The sequence below is a fragment of the Lepus europaeus genome, chromosome 14 (genome assembly GCF_033115175.1).
Source record: "Lepus europaeus isolate LE1 chromosome 14, mLepTim1.pri, whole genome shotgun sequence".
NCBI classification, from domain to species: Eukaryota; Metazoa; Chordata; class Mammalia; order Lagomorpha; family Leporidae; genus Lepus; species Lepus europaeus.
In genome coordinates this window covers 18510239-18525483 of record NC_084840.1, presented here as the reverse complement: position 1 = coordinate 18525483, position 15245 = coordinate 18510239, and the positions used below count along the sequence as shown (strand labels likewise).

Sequence of the window (15245 nt, the reverse complement as noted above, 5' to 3'; positions counted from 1 at the left end):
CCAAGTTCTTGGGCCCCTGCACCCACGTGGGAGACCTGGAGGAAGCTCCTGGCTCCTGGCTTCGGATCAGCTTAGCTCTGGCTGTTGTGGCCAGTTGGGGAGTGAACCAGCAGTTGGAAAACCAATCTCTCTCTCTCTCTCTCTCTCTCTCTCTACCTTTCTCTGTAACTCTTTCAAATACATAAAATAAACCTTTAAAAATAATAATAGTTCTAAGCAGGTAGTACAGTACATAGGAGCAAACCTCTGGCCCCCTGCTAACATTACGTAACACTACTACCAGCGGCCTTGCCAACAGGCTTGAATCACCTAGGAATTCTAATTCAAAGCTGAATATAAATTGGTTATAATCATGTTAACATTTTAATCTACTAACGTTTATAACATGAACTAAGTCTAATAGACTGTTGACTGAAAGAAAATTGTTTCAACTAATTTTCCATTTATACATAATTCATGTTTGTAGTCGAGTTCAAAATGCAGATGGTAAGCAGTGAGCCTTCTCATTTCACAATGTTGTCAATAAAGAATTCATGAGGCTCTGGTGCCTGTGGGTTTCTGCTCATGTGACATCCTGTTGAAACACAAATTCAGACTCTGACGGGAATCAAAGGCGTAACAGACGCCCTATTAGTACACTCGCTATTCAAAAACATGAAAGGTTTTACCTGAAATGTTCTCACTTTTGTTTCTTTAAAAAGATGTATGTATGTATGTATGTATGTATGTATGTATGTATTTATTTAAAAAGGCAGAATGACAGGGGGTAGAGCATCTTCCATTCATTGGTTTGTTCCGGCCAACCAGGAGCCAGGAACTCCATCCAGGTCTCCTGCGTGAGTGGCAGGGACCCAACTACTTGAGCCATCACCACCGCTTTTCAGGATGCAGGAAGCTGAATCAGGAGCAGGGGTGGGACTTGAACCCCAGCGCTCAAATATGGGATGTGGCACTTTAAGTGGTAGCGTACCTACCCCTGCCCCCTTCATGATCTGAAGAAACGTTAACAGAGGGATTTCCTCTTCGAAGCTATTCAGCATAATAAAGCAGTTTTTAAAAAGATTTATTTAAAAGTCAGAGTTACAGGGGCTGGCACTGTGGTATAGTGGAAAAAGCCGCTGTCTGCAGTGCCGGCATCCCGTATGGGCACTAGTTCAAGTCCTAGCTGCTCCACTTCCAATCCAGCTCTCTGCTGTGGCCTGGGAAAGCAGTAGAAGATGGCCCAAGTCTTTGGGCCTTTGCACTCATGTGGGAGACCCAGAAGAAGCTCCCGGCTTCAGATTGGTGCAGCTCTGGCCATTGCGGCCATCTGGGGGTGAACCAGTGGATGAAAGACCTCTCTTTCTCACTCTTGCTCTTGCTCTCTCGCTGCATCAACCTCTCTGTAATTCTGCCTTTCAAATAAATCCTTAAAAAAAAAAAAAAAAAAAACTCAGAGCTACAGATTGAGAGGGAGGGACAGATCTTACATCTGCTGGTTTACTCCCCACATGGCTGCAATGGCCAGAGCTGAGTGAGGCCAGAGCCAGGAGCTTCAGCTGGGTCTCTCAAGTGGGTAGCAGGGGCCCAAAGACTTGGACCATCTTCTGCTGCTTCTGGCCATGAGCAGGGAGCTGGACCAGAAGAGGAGCAACCGGGACATGAACTGGCACCCACACAGATGCTGGCAGCACAGATAGTGGGTTCAATCCCTATGCCACAATGCTGACCCCAGAAAAGCAATAGTTTAAAAGTAGTATAAGAGTTCAGATTGTGGCCAGTGCCATGGCTCACTAGGCTAATCCTCCGCCCGCGGCGCTGGCACCCCGGGTTCTAGTCCCGGTTGGGGCGCCAGATTCTGTCCCAGTTGCTCCTCTTCCAGTACAGCTCTCTGCTGTGGCCCGGGAGTGCAGTGGAGGATGGCCCAAGTGCTTGGGCCCTGTACCCACATGGGAGACCAGGAGGAAGCACCTGGCTCCTGGCTTCAGATCGGCACAGCGCCGGCTGTAGAAGCCATTTGGGGAGTGAACCAACAGAAGGAAGACCTTTCTCTCTGTCTCTCTCTTAAAAAAAAAAAAAAGAGTTCAGATTGTGACATCAGATTGTTCTGGATTCAAAACCTGTCTTTGCCGTTCCTTATCTCTGTAACCTTAGAAAAGTTACTCAGCCTCAGTTTTCTTGTCTATAAATTACAGATCATAATAACACCTGCTTCACATGGGTCATTAAAAATAATTAAGTGAATTAACCTGTAAAAATAATTTTAAACTGCACATAATAAGTGCTCAATAAATGTCAGCTATTGTGGTGATGATGAAGTTGTGGTGACCTACTATTTAAAGACACTTCAAGTAACTAATTCCCTTTGCTCTGGTGCGTGTAGAGAGAATACATGGGGGAATCAGAGGCAAGACTCATGCTAGTTGATGAAAACATGGCTATGAGACTAGCTGATATTTACTGAGCACTTAGCCTACAAGTGGCAGAGGTAGAATTTAAGATATATTTATTTAAAAGATGGAGTGAGAGAGAGAAAAGATCTTCCATCTATTATTTCCCTCCCCAAATGGCCACAAGAGCCAGAGCTGGAGCATGCTGAAGCCAGGAACCTGCAGCTCCATCCAGTCAGTGGCAGGGACCCCAGTACTTGAGCCATCTTCCACTGCCTTCTCAGGGACATTGACAGGGAGCTGGAGCAGAAGCAGAGTGGCTTGGACTCGAACCAGCACTCTGATATGGGATGCCCACAGTGCAAGCGGAGGCTTAACCCATGGCACCACAAACCGGGCCCCCAGAGTTGGAACTTCAACTGAAGACTTGTCAAAGCCCCAATATAAAACACTAACTATTCTGCCTATACAATGAAGAAAAGCATACTAAACCATTGCCTTTTAAGAGTAATAGCCTAAGCAAATGTGGAGTCAAGCAGTGGCTAACAAGGAGAAAATCACTAAAGGAGGTCTTAGTGGATTTCTGTTATGTGCCCAAGCAGTGGGTACGCTCTGAGAAGAGTCTGATTCAAAATAAGAAGTCAAGGGCTGGTGTGGTGGTCAGGAGGTTAAGCCGCCTGCAGGGCCAGCGCCCCACTTCAGAGCTGCAGTTTGAGCCCCTGCGCTCCACTTCCAATCCAGCTCCCTGTTAATGCGCCTGGGAAGTCGGCAGAAAACGGCCCAAGTGCTTGGGCCCCTGCCATCCACATGGGAGACCAGGATGGAGTTCTTGGCTCCTGGTTTTAGCCTGGCCCAGCCCCAGATGTTGTGGCCACCTGGAGAGTGAACCAAGAGATGGAAGGTATCCTCTCCCTCTCTCTCTCTCTCTCTTTCTCTCTGTCTTTCAAATAAAATTTTTAAAAATTTGTCTTGACAGGCAGAGTTAGACAATGAGAGAGACAGAGAGAAAGGTCTTCCTTCCGTTGGTTCACCCCCCAAATGGCCACTGCTTTTGACCGGTGCACAGCGCCGATCCAAAGCCAGGAGTCAGGTGCTTCCTCCTGGTCTCCCATGCTGGTGCAGGGCCCAAGTACTTGGGCCATCCTCCACTGCCTTCCTGGGCCACAGCAGAGAGCTGGACTGGAAGAGGAGCAACTGGGACAGAATCCGGTGCCCCAACCGGGACTAGAACCGGGATGCCAGTGCCGCAGGCGGAGGATTACCCTAGTGAGCTGCGGCGCTGGCCCAAAATTTTTTAAATATTATAAAGTAATAAATATTGTAAAAATAAGGATTCAGTGGCACTAGAAAGAGTACATTCATCAAATATGGAGGAAACTGCTTGTGTGTGACTTTAGATGCCTTAATTAAATACAGTACATGGTTAAAAATAGTTAATGAAGTTCATGTGGAGGCTAAGTACTTTTCAATTCAAGATGATAGTAACAAAAAGAGTAGCCTAGAAACAGGCTTGATGGCAGATGTCTGAGTTGGAATCCTTGTCCTTCCTTGTAATAGCCACGTGACCTTGAGTATATTTGCTTAATCTCACCAAAATTCAGTTTTCTTCTCCAGGTCAGAGTTGTGGGGGTTAAATGAGATATATATGGAAAGCACTTAGCTCTGCACCTGGAACACAGTAAACACTGCACGAGGGGCCAGTGCTGTGGCGTAGTGGCTGCCACCCACAGCGCCAGAATCCCATACAGGTGCTGGTTCCAGTCCCAGCTGCTCTACTTCCCATCCAGCTCCCTGCTAATGTGTCTGGGAAAGCAGCAGAAGGTGGCCCACCTTTGGATGGGCCCAGGCCTGGCCATTGCAGCCATTTCAAGTAAATAAATAAATCATGGCCTGCGCCATGGCTCAATAGGCTAATCCTCCACCTTGCAGCACCAGCACACCGGGTTCTAGTCCTGGTCGGGGCGCCAGATTCTGTCCTGGTTGCCCCTCTTCCAGGCCAGCTCTCTGCTGTGGCCAGGGAGTGCAATGGAGGATGGCCCAAGTGCTTGGGCCCTGCACCCCATGGGAGACCAGGAGAAGCACCTGGCTCCTGGCTTCGGATCAGTGCAGTGCACCGGCCGCAGCGCGCCGGCCGCGTCGGCCATTGGAGGGTGAACCAACGGCAAAAAGGAAGACCTTCCTCTCTGTCTCTCTCTCACTGTCCACTCTGCCTGTCAAAAAAATAATAATAAAAATAAATAGATAAATAAATAAATCATAAAAAGAAGAAAAATTCAATGAACAGGAGCTACAGTTAAAGCTGGAAACATTCATTTGAATCAGTACTTCTCAACCTTGACAACAGACTTCTTGCTGGCATTTTACAAAACGTCTGTGACCTGGCCCCACACCCAAATTCTTGTTCACTCCAAGGTGCGGTCCGGGCACTCCTGTATTTTTGAAAACGATCTCCAGGTGACTTGACAATTTAGCCCAAGTATTGAGAACCACAGATTTCTATCAAGGGCCAGTAAACCTCTGACTACAGGCCAAATTTGACTCCCTATTTGCTTTTGTAAATAAAATCTCATTGGAACACAGATATGCCTGTTTGTGTATTATCTGTGGCAATTTGTTTTTCCTTAACTGATAATGTAGTAAAGTTGATTAACCATCCACAGCGGTGACTCCAACCTCCAGGCCTGGCTCAGTACAGGTGGAAGTGCCGAGCCGGGGAGTGCCATGTGTGTTCTCAGCGGGATCCTCGCGCGGCTTCATCTTCGTCTCCACAGCTTTTCCCCAATAAATGAGTCTCAGAATCTTGGCAGGGACCCTGAGGGTGCACACATGTCTGCTAGGGGTGTCGTGTTGCCACTGGCTGGGGTAATCCTAATTCAGTGACTTGTCGCCTTAAATTCCACTCGTGTCTTCCGGTATTATGAAAGCCACGTCAGCGCAGGAAGGAGAGGAGCTGGAGTCCCACTTCCCTCTGACCCCACCTTCCTCTCCCTCTGGCCGCTTTCCCCCTGCAGGGGCAGCTGAACAGCTGTGACAAAGACCGTGACCTTCAAAGTCTAAGGTATTTATTACGTGGTCCTTTAGGGCAATCTTGCCTGCTCCTAGTGTAGAATACAGTCCCTGGGCCATCTACGCCACTCGGGGGCAGTATAACCTCATTACATGACCAAGATTCAGGGCACTAATAAAACGAAATTGCAAAACCAAACACACCAGGAATTACGGAAATTAATGTAGTTTTCCTACTTACAAGCTCCTTTATCTGATTTTCAAATATGCACAATTCTATTCCATCTTGGAAACTCCTATGCCAAACACTGCCCCTGCCTCTATCTGCCATTCAGAACGAGTGAGAACAGCTTTGGCCTGTGGTCTCTGTCTCCACAGCATTCATGCATCTCCAAACTCGGGGCTGGCGCTGCAGTGTAGTGGGGAAAGCTGCCACTTACAGTGCTGGCATCCCAAATGGGTGCTGGTTCAAGTCCCAGGTGCCCAACTTCTGATCCAGCTCCCTGCTAATGTGCCTGGGAAAGTATCAGATGGCCCAAGTCCTAGGGCCCCTGCACCCATGTGGGAGACCCAGAAGAAGCTCCTGGCCCCTGGCTTCGGATAGGCCCAGGTCTGACCACTGCGGCCATTTGGGGAGTGAACCAGCAGATGGAAGATCTCTCTCTGCTTCTGTTTCTGCCTCTCTGTAACTCTGCCTATCAAATAATTAAATAAATCTTAAAGAAAAACAACTCACCTGTCCATTGCAATGTTGATCCAGGGTAGCTGATGACCTCCTAATTACATTTTCTAACTTTTCTTTCTTGTATTTTCTAGGAGAGCCCATCCTTGAAGCCGTCTTCACTACGACACTCCACTTCCTTGATTCCCAGCCTTTTCTCGGGCTACTCATGGTGAAAAGCTCTCTTCTTCTATAACCTGTGTTCTCTCCGTCTGCTCTGTCGAGGATGCATATCGCTCCAAGTAGGTGCTGGTCTTGCTTTTGTTTGTGTAAATACTTACTAAACCTACAAAGTTTGGAAATCAGATTGCTGATTGGCAAGGGACATAACCTTGGTTTAGTATGAAATGGGGCCAGAAACTGATGCTAATGGAACAGGTTTGCTGGAACACCTGCCAGACAGGCAGGCCAGAGCAAGTACGGGGCGGGGCACGGTCCTCCCCAGCTCCGTGGTCCCACACTTGGTGACCAAACTGGGGGCCATGCTCGAGTCTAACGTGAGATCCTGCCTACCATCTGCTCCACCAAGGAGTACCTGCCCCATTCCTTTATTGTGGGTCCATAGCAGCTCTATGGAGAGGAAGAGGGAGGGAGGGAGGCAGGGAGGGAGGGAGGTTGGTTTTGCACTGCTAACTGTAAACACTTCTACCTGCAGCTTATGTAAGCTACTTGTAGCTGAGAGTTCTGGAAACTTTAAGTGTTTTCCATGCCAAAGGAGTCTGAACTTCATTTCTTTTTCTTGTGGATAATATTCCATTGTATGTAAGCATTACTTTTGGTTGCTTTTTGTTTATTTTTATTTTATTTATTTGAAAGACAGAGAGACAGAGTAAAAACTCTTGCCTGCTGGCTCACTTCTCAAATGCCTGCCACAGTGGAGGCTGGGCCACCCTGAAGTCGGGAGGCTGGAACTCCATGCGGGCCTCTCAGGTGGGTGGCAGGAACCTAAGGACTTGAGCCATCCTCTGCTGCTTCCCATCAGGAAGCAGAGCCAGGACTTGAACCCAGGCCCTCTGATCGAAGATGCTGCATTACACGCCAGCGCTGCTTCCTCCTTTTAGCTACTCCGAATAAAGCTGCTGCAAATATGGCCACAGGAGTATCTCTTTAAGACCCTGCTTTCAATCCTTTTGCTAAATACCCAGCAATCCTGTGACAGTTCTGTTTTTGAGGAAGCATCGTACCATTTTTCCACAGCAGTTGCACCATTTCTCAGAGTTCAGCCGTGTCGCTCTCTGCATGTTCTTGCTGACAGTTATTTGCTGTATGTATATGGGGGGGGGGGTGTATGTGTGTGTGTGCGTGTGTGTGTGTGTGTGTATATATATATATATATATAGCAGCCGTCCTAGTAGATGTGATCTGCACTACCATGACGACCATGTTCAGTGTCTTCTGAGGTCCTGACTGGCCATCACTGCTGGGAAGTGGATCTGGGAGCCCGGCATTCGGTTGAGGAGCACAGCATCTTAACTGGCAGACTAAATGCCCCCTCCCCCTCTCAATGCTTCATGTCACAAAATTATATCTTCATATACTGCATATCCAGAAACAGAGACGAGTATTTGGTTTCTAAAATCGTGTAGAAAACAAAATATGGAGCAACAAACAACAATTAAAGTACCACTAGCTTTTAGACTGGTAATTGTATGTCATATTCAACCTTTTATGGTCGTTTGAACTTCCATGCAAACTATTTAAGATTCGACAGAGAAGGAAGAGGTGCTTTGAAAACCACCAGGAAGGAAAAGGAGGAGAGAGCAGAAGGCAGAAGAGAAAGAGAGGGGAGGAGAAGCGTGTTTGTCTCAGCCTCCGCGAGCCTGTGGGACGGTGCACTGGTTTTGTCCCTGTGCCTTGAACAGAACAACACTGCCATTAAATAAGCTCATCTGGAGGAGCAGACTTCATTCTTCCGTCTTCAAAGCTGAATGTAGGCTTCCTGCTTTCATAAGTGGACAGACCCAGGGAATGCAGGGGAGCAAGCGGAGCCTTGGGAAAGACGTGCAGCCTCTGGCACGGCTAGAAAGCCCTTCACACAGCTTCTCCCCACCCAGCCCTGATCTCTGCGCACTGGTCCAGCGGTGCGGCCTGCTCTCCATTCAGAGGGAACAATGGTTGCCGCGGGTGTCTCCCAGGAGGGAGGAGCAGGGCTGGCTGGTTGAAGAGCCGCAGGCTACCTGCTCTAGTCCAGGCCCAGCCCTGCAGTGACTACTGACTGTTTTATTTTCAGTTTCAGAAAAACCCCTGCCCTACGCGGAGCTTCAGATTCCTTTTTGTGAGTGTGTGACCCGAGAAACAAGACGAAACTACTGCGGTGGACGTGCAGCTCCAATTCCAGTGACCTGGCTACTCTGACTGTCAGTAGCCCTGGTGGGGATAGGACACAGGCGATGAAAGACTTGTACTCTGTCTTCTTTCCTTAACTCTCAGGCATAAGTTCCAACAACACTCCTACCACGCCAGCCCAACACGAGCTTGGAAGGAGACGTTGAAGGAAGCAGACAGCATAATGGCTGGGAGTAGATTCAGTAAAACCCAAGAAGGGCCGTTAATCTGAGACTAGAATTGAGAATGCAGAACAGCACTGGGCCCCTTAGCCACTGCTTTGTTTCCTCTCTTGGGGACTGTTACTGGAGAAGCAAAGGGTCCTTGTCTTCGCGCAAGAAAGAACTCAGGCACGAGACAGAGTAGTGGAAAGCGAACAGCAAGGTTTCTTAGGGCAGGGACATCCGTAAGAACAGATGGGCACCTCTCAGGACAGGACCTGAGAGAGAATGCGCAGTTTACATTCAGGCAGGGGTTTTTAAGGGGATGGGTCTTGCCTTCCCGCCTCTTCTCTTTCTTCTCCTCCTGAAACAAAGGACTTTTTGGATGTAAATAAGAAGTTATCAGATGGGGGGGGGGGTGCTGGCTGGGAAGGATGGTAATCGGGTAGAAGGGGCAGGACCCCCTGGAAGGTCAGGATCCAAGCAGAATGTTTGAAGTGCAGATACTGGGCTGCACCTGGAAGGTTCTCGGGATGACTTTGAGATGCGGTTGCTGGACCTGGATGTCAATGCCTTAGGCCTTTGTCACACACACATAAGCTCATTTCTGACTTCCTACCTAACAGGGAGGACACCCTTTCTGCTTAGACCCCCACTCCGGGAGCGTTTTCCTTCCTCCTGCACGACCCTGTCTACTTCCTTTTCTCCCCTTTCCTGAGCAAGGCACTTGACTTACCTGGGTGAGTGAAGGCAGTTTTCATTAACTTCCTGCTGTAACCGACTAGAAAATCACAACACAGCGGAGACCCATTCAGAGTGTAGAGACAGCCTAGAGGTAGTCTAGGTCTTTCCACGCGGAGAGGGCAGAATGTAGGGTGAGAGTATCAGGATGGTGGGAATCGCAAGGATTCTGGAAGTAGGAACAGAAGGAAAAAAGGCAGGAAAACAGCACCCAGGTCCACACCGAGGGAAGGTTCTTTGGATCCATGCGCTGGCCACTTATCTCTGCAGAGCTGCACCGGGGCCCCGGGACCATGCACCACTGCGTTTGGAAATGTGTCGCGGCAATCCTGGCCTCAGTACTCCTGAGTGTCTTCCTCCACCAGCAAATCTATGACAACGGATCTGAGCTGTTTGGGGTAAGCAACGGAAGCTGATGTTGGAGCCAGTTCTGCCGAGTTAGTAGGAAAGCAGTGAACGACAGCCAAGTCTGGGTCTTGTCATGGGGATCACTCCAGAATCACTGCAGGTTTTCTTGGAAAAGAGAAGGATGGTTTAGAATTAATTTTTATAGATGAGAAGATTGGGTTAAGAAAAGGCAACTTGCCTCTGCCAGTTTCCCAGCCAAATAGAGAAAGAGATAGCAATTTTGCCGTAACTGACAATGGTGATAGTAGGGATGGAGGAGGAAAGGGGGAAACGTCGAGGGGGAACCGGAGGAGCTGTGACATAGGAGAGAATTGAAGCTTGAGAGTTACCATGTGTGGCAGCCAAGGGTCCTACTGTTACCGGAGAAATTGCAGGGTTCTTGTCTTCGCGCAAGAAAGAATTCAGGCGTGAGACAGAGAGTAGTGGGAGGTAAAAGTAGCAAAGTTTATCAGGGTAGGGACATCCGTAAAAACGGATGGGCACCTCTCCAGACAGGACCTGATAGAGAGTGCCCAGTCGCTCAGACTGGGGGAGAGCGGGGCTGCATGGGTGAGTGGAGAGTACACCTGGCCAGGCCAGGCGGGCGGCTCAGCAAAGATGCAGAGAGCTGAGCGCCCAGCCCAGTTGAGGCTGGGGGTTTTTAAGGAGATGATGGGTCTTGCTTCCCCACCTCTGCTCCTCTTGGAACAAAGGGCTTTTTGGATGTAAATAGAAAAACTTCTCTTGAAGGTCTGAAACAAAGGACTTTATGGATGCAAATATTAGCAGACCGGAGGAAGGGAGCAGGGTGTTTGGGATGCAGATACTAGGCTACACCCGGGAGATTGTAGAAGATTGTCTGGCAGAAGGGGCAGGGCAGGGCAGGATGCAAGGGCCAGGCTGCCCCTGAAACATTATCAGAATGACTTTGAGATGCAGATACATATGCTGGACATAGATGTCTTCTCTTTAGGCCTTTATGTCACACACATAAGCTCATAACTGACTACCTACCTAACACTACGGGCGGTTGGGATGAAATGGGAGTGATACCGAGACTCCACGGTCTCCTGTCACTCCCCACAGAAGTCCTCTGAGGGCCCCTACTTTGTGGAAGGAATCGCTGGAAACCAACCGCTGACAGCTGTGTTCATATTACTTCAAAATTCTTAAACCACTTTTCAGGGGCCTGAGAAATATAGACAGGGCAAGGCAGAGGAGAGGTCATTGTAAGTGTGGCCAGGACGGGACGGGGCACAGGCGGCTCTCAAGGACCCCGCAGCCTGGAAGGGCCAGCAGGTGTTGGGGAGCAGCTGGGCGTGGGCCACCTCCCTCCCCAGGGTCCTCATGTTCTAGTTTCTCACACCAAGTGGAGTCTCCTCCCTTGGTTACAACATCCACAAGTGGCAGGAGCAAACCCCAGCCCCATGGGCTGAGACTGGGACTCCACGTTTGCCCAGCTCGGGGATCAGGCTGTGAGCAGAGTGCTGGCCCACATGCAAGGACTGCAGAGCCCAGGCACCGTGGGAGAGTTCCTGAAGGGTGCGGCTGGGAGGGGCTTCAGCAGGTCCTGCAGAACCTGCACAGCCCACAGCTGGTGACACTGACCTTGGCCAGCCTGGTGAGGGGAGGCAAATTAGAGGTGGGCGTGGCAGGAGCAGGCTCGGGCTGACATCGCCAATGTCCAAGGTCTTCCCACGGGCATTCTGTTACCAGAGAAGCTAGGGTCCTTGTCTTCATGCAAGAAAGAATTGAGGCGTGAGACAGAGAATAAGTAGAAAGCAAAATAGCAAGGTTTATTAGGGAAGGGACATCCGTGAGGACAGATGGACACCTCTCCAGACAGGACCAGTAGCTCAGACTGGGGGAGAGCGGGGTTACATGGCTGAGTGGAGAGAGTACACCTGGGCAGGCCAGGCGGGCGCCTCAGCAGAGAGCAGAGGGCTGAGCGCGCAGTCCGGTTGAGGCCGGGGATTTTTAAGGGGATGGGTCCTGCCTTCCCTCCCCCTCTCCTTCTCTTCCTCCCAGACAGAGGACTTGTTGAATGTAAATACAAAAAATTCCTTTCTGAGTTTTTCAGGGGGGCCTGGCTGGCATCGCCCCCATTAGAGGAGCCTAAGAGGGAGGATGGTTGTTGGGTAGAAGGGGCAGAACGTTTGAAGTGCAGCTACCGGGCTGCACCTGCAAGGTTCTCAGGTAGAAGGGGCGGGGACCCCTGCAGGATCAGGATCAGGGCAGGATGTTTGAAGTGCAGATGCTGGGCTGCCCCGAAGGGTTACCTGGATGACTTTGAGATGCAGATGCTGGACCCCTGTAGATGTCTGTTCCTTAGGCCTCTGCCATACACACATAAGCTCATTTCTGATTCCCTGTCTAACAATTCCACATGACCCTGGGGGCTCCACCTCCCGGCTCCAGGCCCCTACTTCTGCGGGAAAGCACTTGTCAGGAGCGACATTAACTGCGCCCTGACACACAGCCACCCTGGGAGTCCCCAGCCTGTCCTACAAGGGGACCTGTCCCCAGCTGACTCCAGGAGATCCAGACATCAGCCTCAGCCCTGACCCCCATCTGTCCTCAAAAGCATGAGAAGACTGTGGTTCAGCAGGTGGTTTGGGAGCAATTCAACTCTGAAGTCAAGAACCATCTGGAAGCCTTCAAGGAGATGCAGAAAACCCCCCCTGGGCTCCAGCAGGCCAGCTACAAGCTCCTGGCTGGAGCTCCTCCCCCGGAAAAGAGTGAGTAGGCAGGGGAGGGGCAGTCGGGCTGGGAGGAGGCCAGACAGGAATTTCACCAGAAATGGGAAGGTGGGGGAGGGGAGATGAGGAAGGCAGGGCTGGGAGCCAGGGCCTCGCCATGGGCCCTGGTACTGGTCAGGGTCCTGAGTGCGTTTCCCTCCTGCCTGCCCACCCCTTGAGGGACCAACAGGAGAATGGCCCCCAGACCACAGTGACCCTGCATAGTCACATCATAGTGAAGCTCGCTCGTGGCAGACCCCCGAGGAAGCTGGTGGGAGCCAGTGTTGTGGGCTAGGTTGGGCCTATTATATTAATTTTCAAGACTCTCGCCTTTTACTTGGAGAAGAATTCTGAGGATAGGCACAAACACGGCATGCAGTGTGATAAACTTTATTTACAAAGTGAGAAAAATATATAGGCACATTAGCGCTTTATTTCGGGAGAGTGGGCCAGGGAAGGGGGAATACCATACTCTGCTCTGTTCATCTGATACCACAAGGAGGACAGTGCAAACTTCTATTCTACCTGGCTTTTTTATGAGCATGGAAAAAAAGGAAGTGTTTACATGGTACCACCCACTTCCTGGGTAAGAGGAAGTACTTCCGGGGGAGGAGTCCCCTGATTGACAGGTAGGTGAACACAACAACAGAGTGCTAGGGAGGTGTGGCTTCCAGCTAATGAACGTAAATTATCTATCTAAGCTTTGCCACATAAATGGGAAAAGGCAGTGGGTGGAGGGGAGATGCAGACCTCAGGTTGCAGAGCATGGGTGGCCACGCCCTGGGGTTTCCCTGCACAGCCTGCATCCTCAAAGCTGAGGTGACTCGAGGTCAAGGCCAGGCTGGGATGATTGCCACACCAGCAAATGGACCTTTGGCACGTGGCAGCCTTCCCCACACAGCCGCCTTTCAAAGGATGGGTCAGATCCTAGAGCTCTGACCAGGACGGACCGGCTGAGGGCAAACCGGCGGGTGTGGCAGTGCGGGCGGGACCTGGGAGGGAGGCCTGGGGCCCCGTCCCGTCCTGTGGTGCTGAAGGTCCCGTGTCTCCCCCAGAACTGCTGACCGTGGGCATTTCCTCGATACAGCATCCTCACGGGAGCCACCTCCTGGACACCTTGCACTCCCTCTTCCAAGCTACCTCCGACCCTGAGCTGGCTCATATCATAGTGCTGGTCCACCTGTCAGACCCTGACCCCGAGCGGCTCCACAGAGCAGCTGCCAATATTTCCGGCCCCTTTGCACCGCACCTAGAGTCCCGGAGGCTGCTTGTGGTCAGCGGTCTTCTTGGCGACTCCCCTCTCCCGCGACCCCTGACGCCCAGTCAGTCCTCACCCTGTGAGGCTCTGCGCTCCCGGCAGAGAGAAGGTCAGGCCCTGCTCATGAACTTCGCCAGCGAGCTCTCGGAGTACTTCCTGCTGCTGGAAGACAACACGCGGTGCGCCCCCAGGTTTGTTTCTGCCATCTACTGGACGCTGGCGGCCTGGAGGGAGCTGCGCTGGGTGGTCCTGGAGTTCTCCAGCCTGGGCTCCGGGAAGGTTCTGCGCAGCAGCCACCTCCCCCTGCTCACCTCCGTCCGCCTCCTCTTCCCTGAGGACGCTCCTCTACGCTTGCTGCTAGCAAATTTCCGCTTTCTCTTGGGCCAGAGGGTTCCAATTCGCTTTGCTCCCGATCTCTTCTACCGCACGGATGACCTTAATTCCCAGCGCACGTGTTGTTTAGAGGAAGAGGAAGAAGATGGAGAAGAGTATGAGAATCCCGAGAAACCCAGCAACCCTCCTGCCACGCTCTACAACACCATGATCGCGTTGTCCAGCGCTCACCTCCCGGAGTACGCCTACCTCCCAATCCTGAGCCACTTCCAGACTGAGAACGTCATTCCTGGGGACACCTACACCTTGGTGTTCGATCTTCCTCACAGGGTGGTCCAAATACAGGTGCTGACTGGCCTCGGTGCCCAGGGGCTGTACCACCTGGAGCACGGGCAGGTGGAACTGGGCTATGAGCCCGTGCTGGAGGGAACGGGCTGTGCCCACTATGTGCTGCTGGGCCCCCTGGTGAAGGGCAAGTGCAACCAGAAGGTCCCGTACACAGCAGGTCTCATGGGGGCCGTGAGGTGTGTGCGGCTGCTGGTGACAGCCCGACAGCACTCCTCTGTGACCATCAGCCAGATCAATGTCTGGACTAGAGCTGAGGAAGAGTAGGGGTAACGAGGCCAGTGTTCGGGGACGGGCTCAGCACTGATGACAGGAAATTAAAGCTTTGAAATTTGTCAGGAGCGCCATCGTGCTTGTTCCGGTTGTTCACATCGAGGACCCGGACTCCCAAGAGGCAGAAAGAAAACTGAACCCACAGGACCCCCAGAGCCCCTCCAGCTTTCTCTCCACGAAGACCTGCTGTGCCAGCGTCTTGCCCTCAGGCAGCTACCCTGTTGCAGAGCACCGGGAATGGCCTGAGGCTGAACTGGCATTCGCCTTCCTGTGAAGTCCAGTGCCCCCGGGAGCAAACCTTGCATCTGTCACCAAACCTTGCATCTGTCACCGAGAGTTCAAGTCCGGGCTTCCAGCTGTCCGCGAAGTCCTCGGAACTCGATGCAAGTCTTTGTAGAGTTTCTTCTCTACATTTTCCCAGGCAAAGTTCCATAGCTTTTATCCACATGCCTTCCCCAAAAGCATAAGTTACTAAACTGGTAGACGTGTCCTCTGAATGGCAGTAAGCAGTGTATTACCTAACGGCATTCAGTATTCTACTTAGCATCTTCAGCGTAAAGATTGAGAGTATGGACTAATTCATGCCTT

At 51.1% G+C, this 15245-nt stretch overlaps 1 protein-coding gene across 2 annotated transcripts; it reads left to right on the top strand.

The window, feature by feature from the left end:
- Positions 1-12169: 12169 nt before the first annotated feature.
- LOC133773693 (alpha-1,6-mannosyl-glycoprotein 4-beta-N-acetylglucosaminyltransferase-like) lies at positions 12170-15005 on the top strand. Of its 2 annotated transcripts, none has more exons than XM_062211257.1 (2): positions 12170-12448; positions 13536-15005. In XM_062211257.1, the coding sequence occupies exons 1-2, from the start codon at positions 12296-12298 to the stop codon at positions 14649-14651; spliced, it is 1269 nt and encodes a 422-aa protein (XP_062067241.1). In that variant the 5' UTR covers positions 12170-12295; the 3' UTR covers positions 14652-15005. The 2 variants fall into 2 exon arrangements, with proteins under 2 accessions (XP_062067241.1, XP_062067242.1); XM_062211258.1 differs by having other exon boundaries at positions 12305-12448; positions 13504-15005.
- Positions 15006-15245: the final 240 nt, after the last annotated feature.

Excerpts from the sequence above, each read along its gene's own strand:
- LOC133773693 (XM_062211257.1), top strand. The coding sequence starts at position 12,296 with ATGAGAAGACTGTGGTTCAGCAGGTGGTTTGGGAGCAATTCAACTCTG. Across the intron at positions 12,449-13,535 it reads AGCTCCTCCCCCGGAAAAGA|CATCCTCACGGGAGCCACCT; the intron begins GTGAGTAGGCAG and ends TCCTCGATACAG.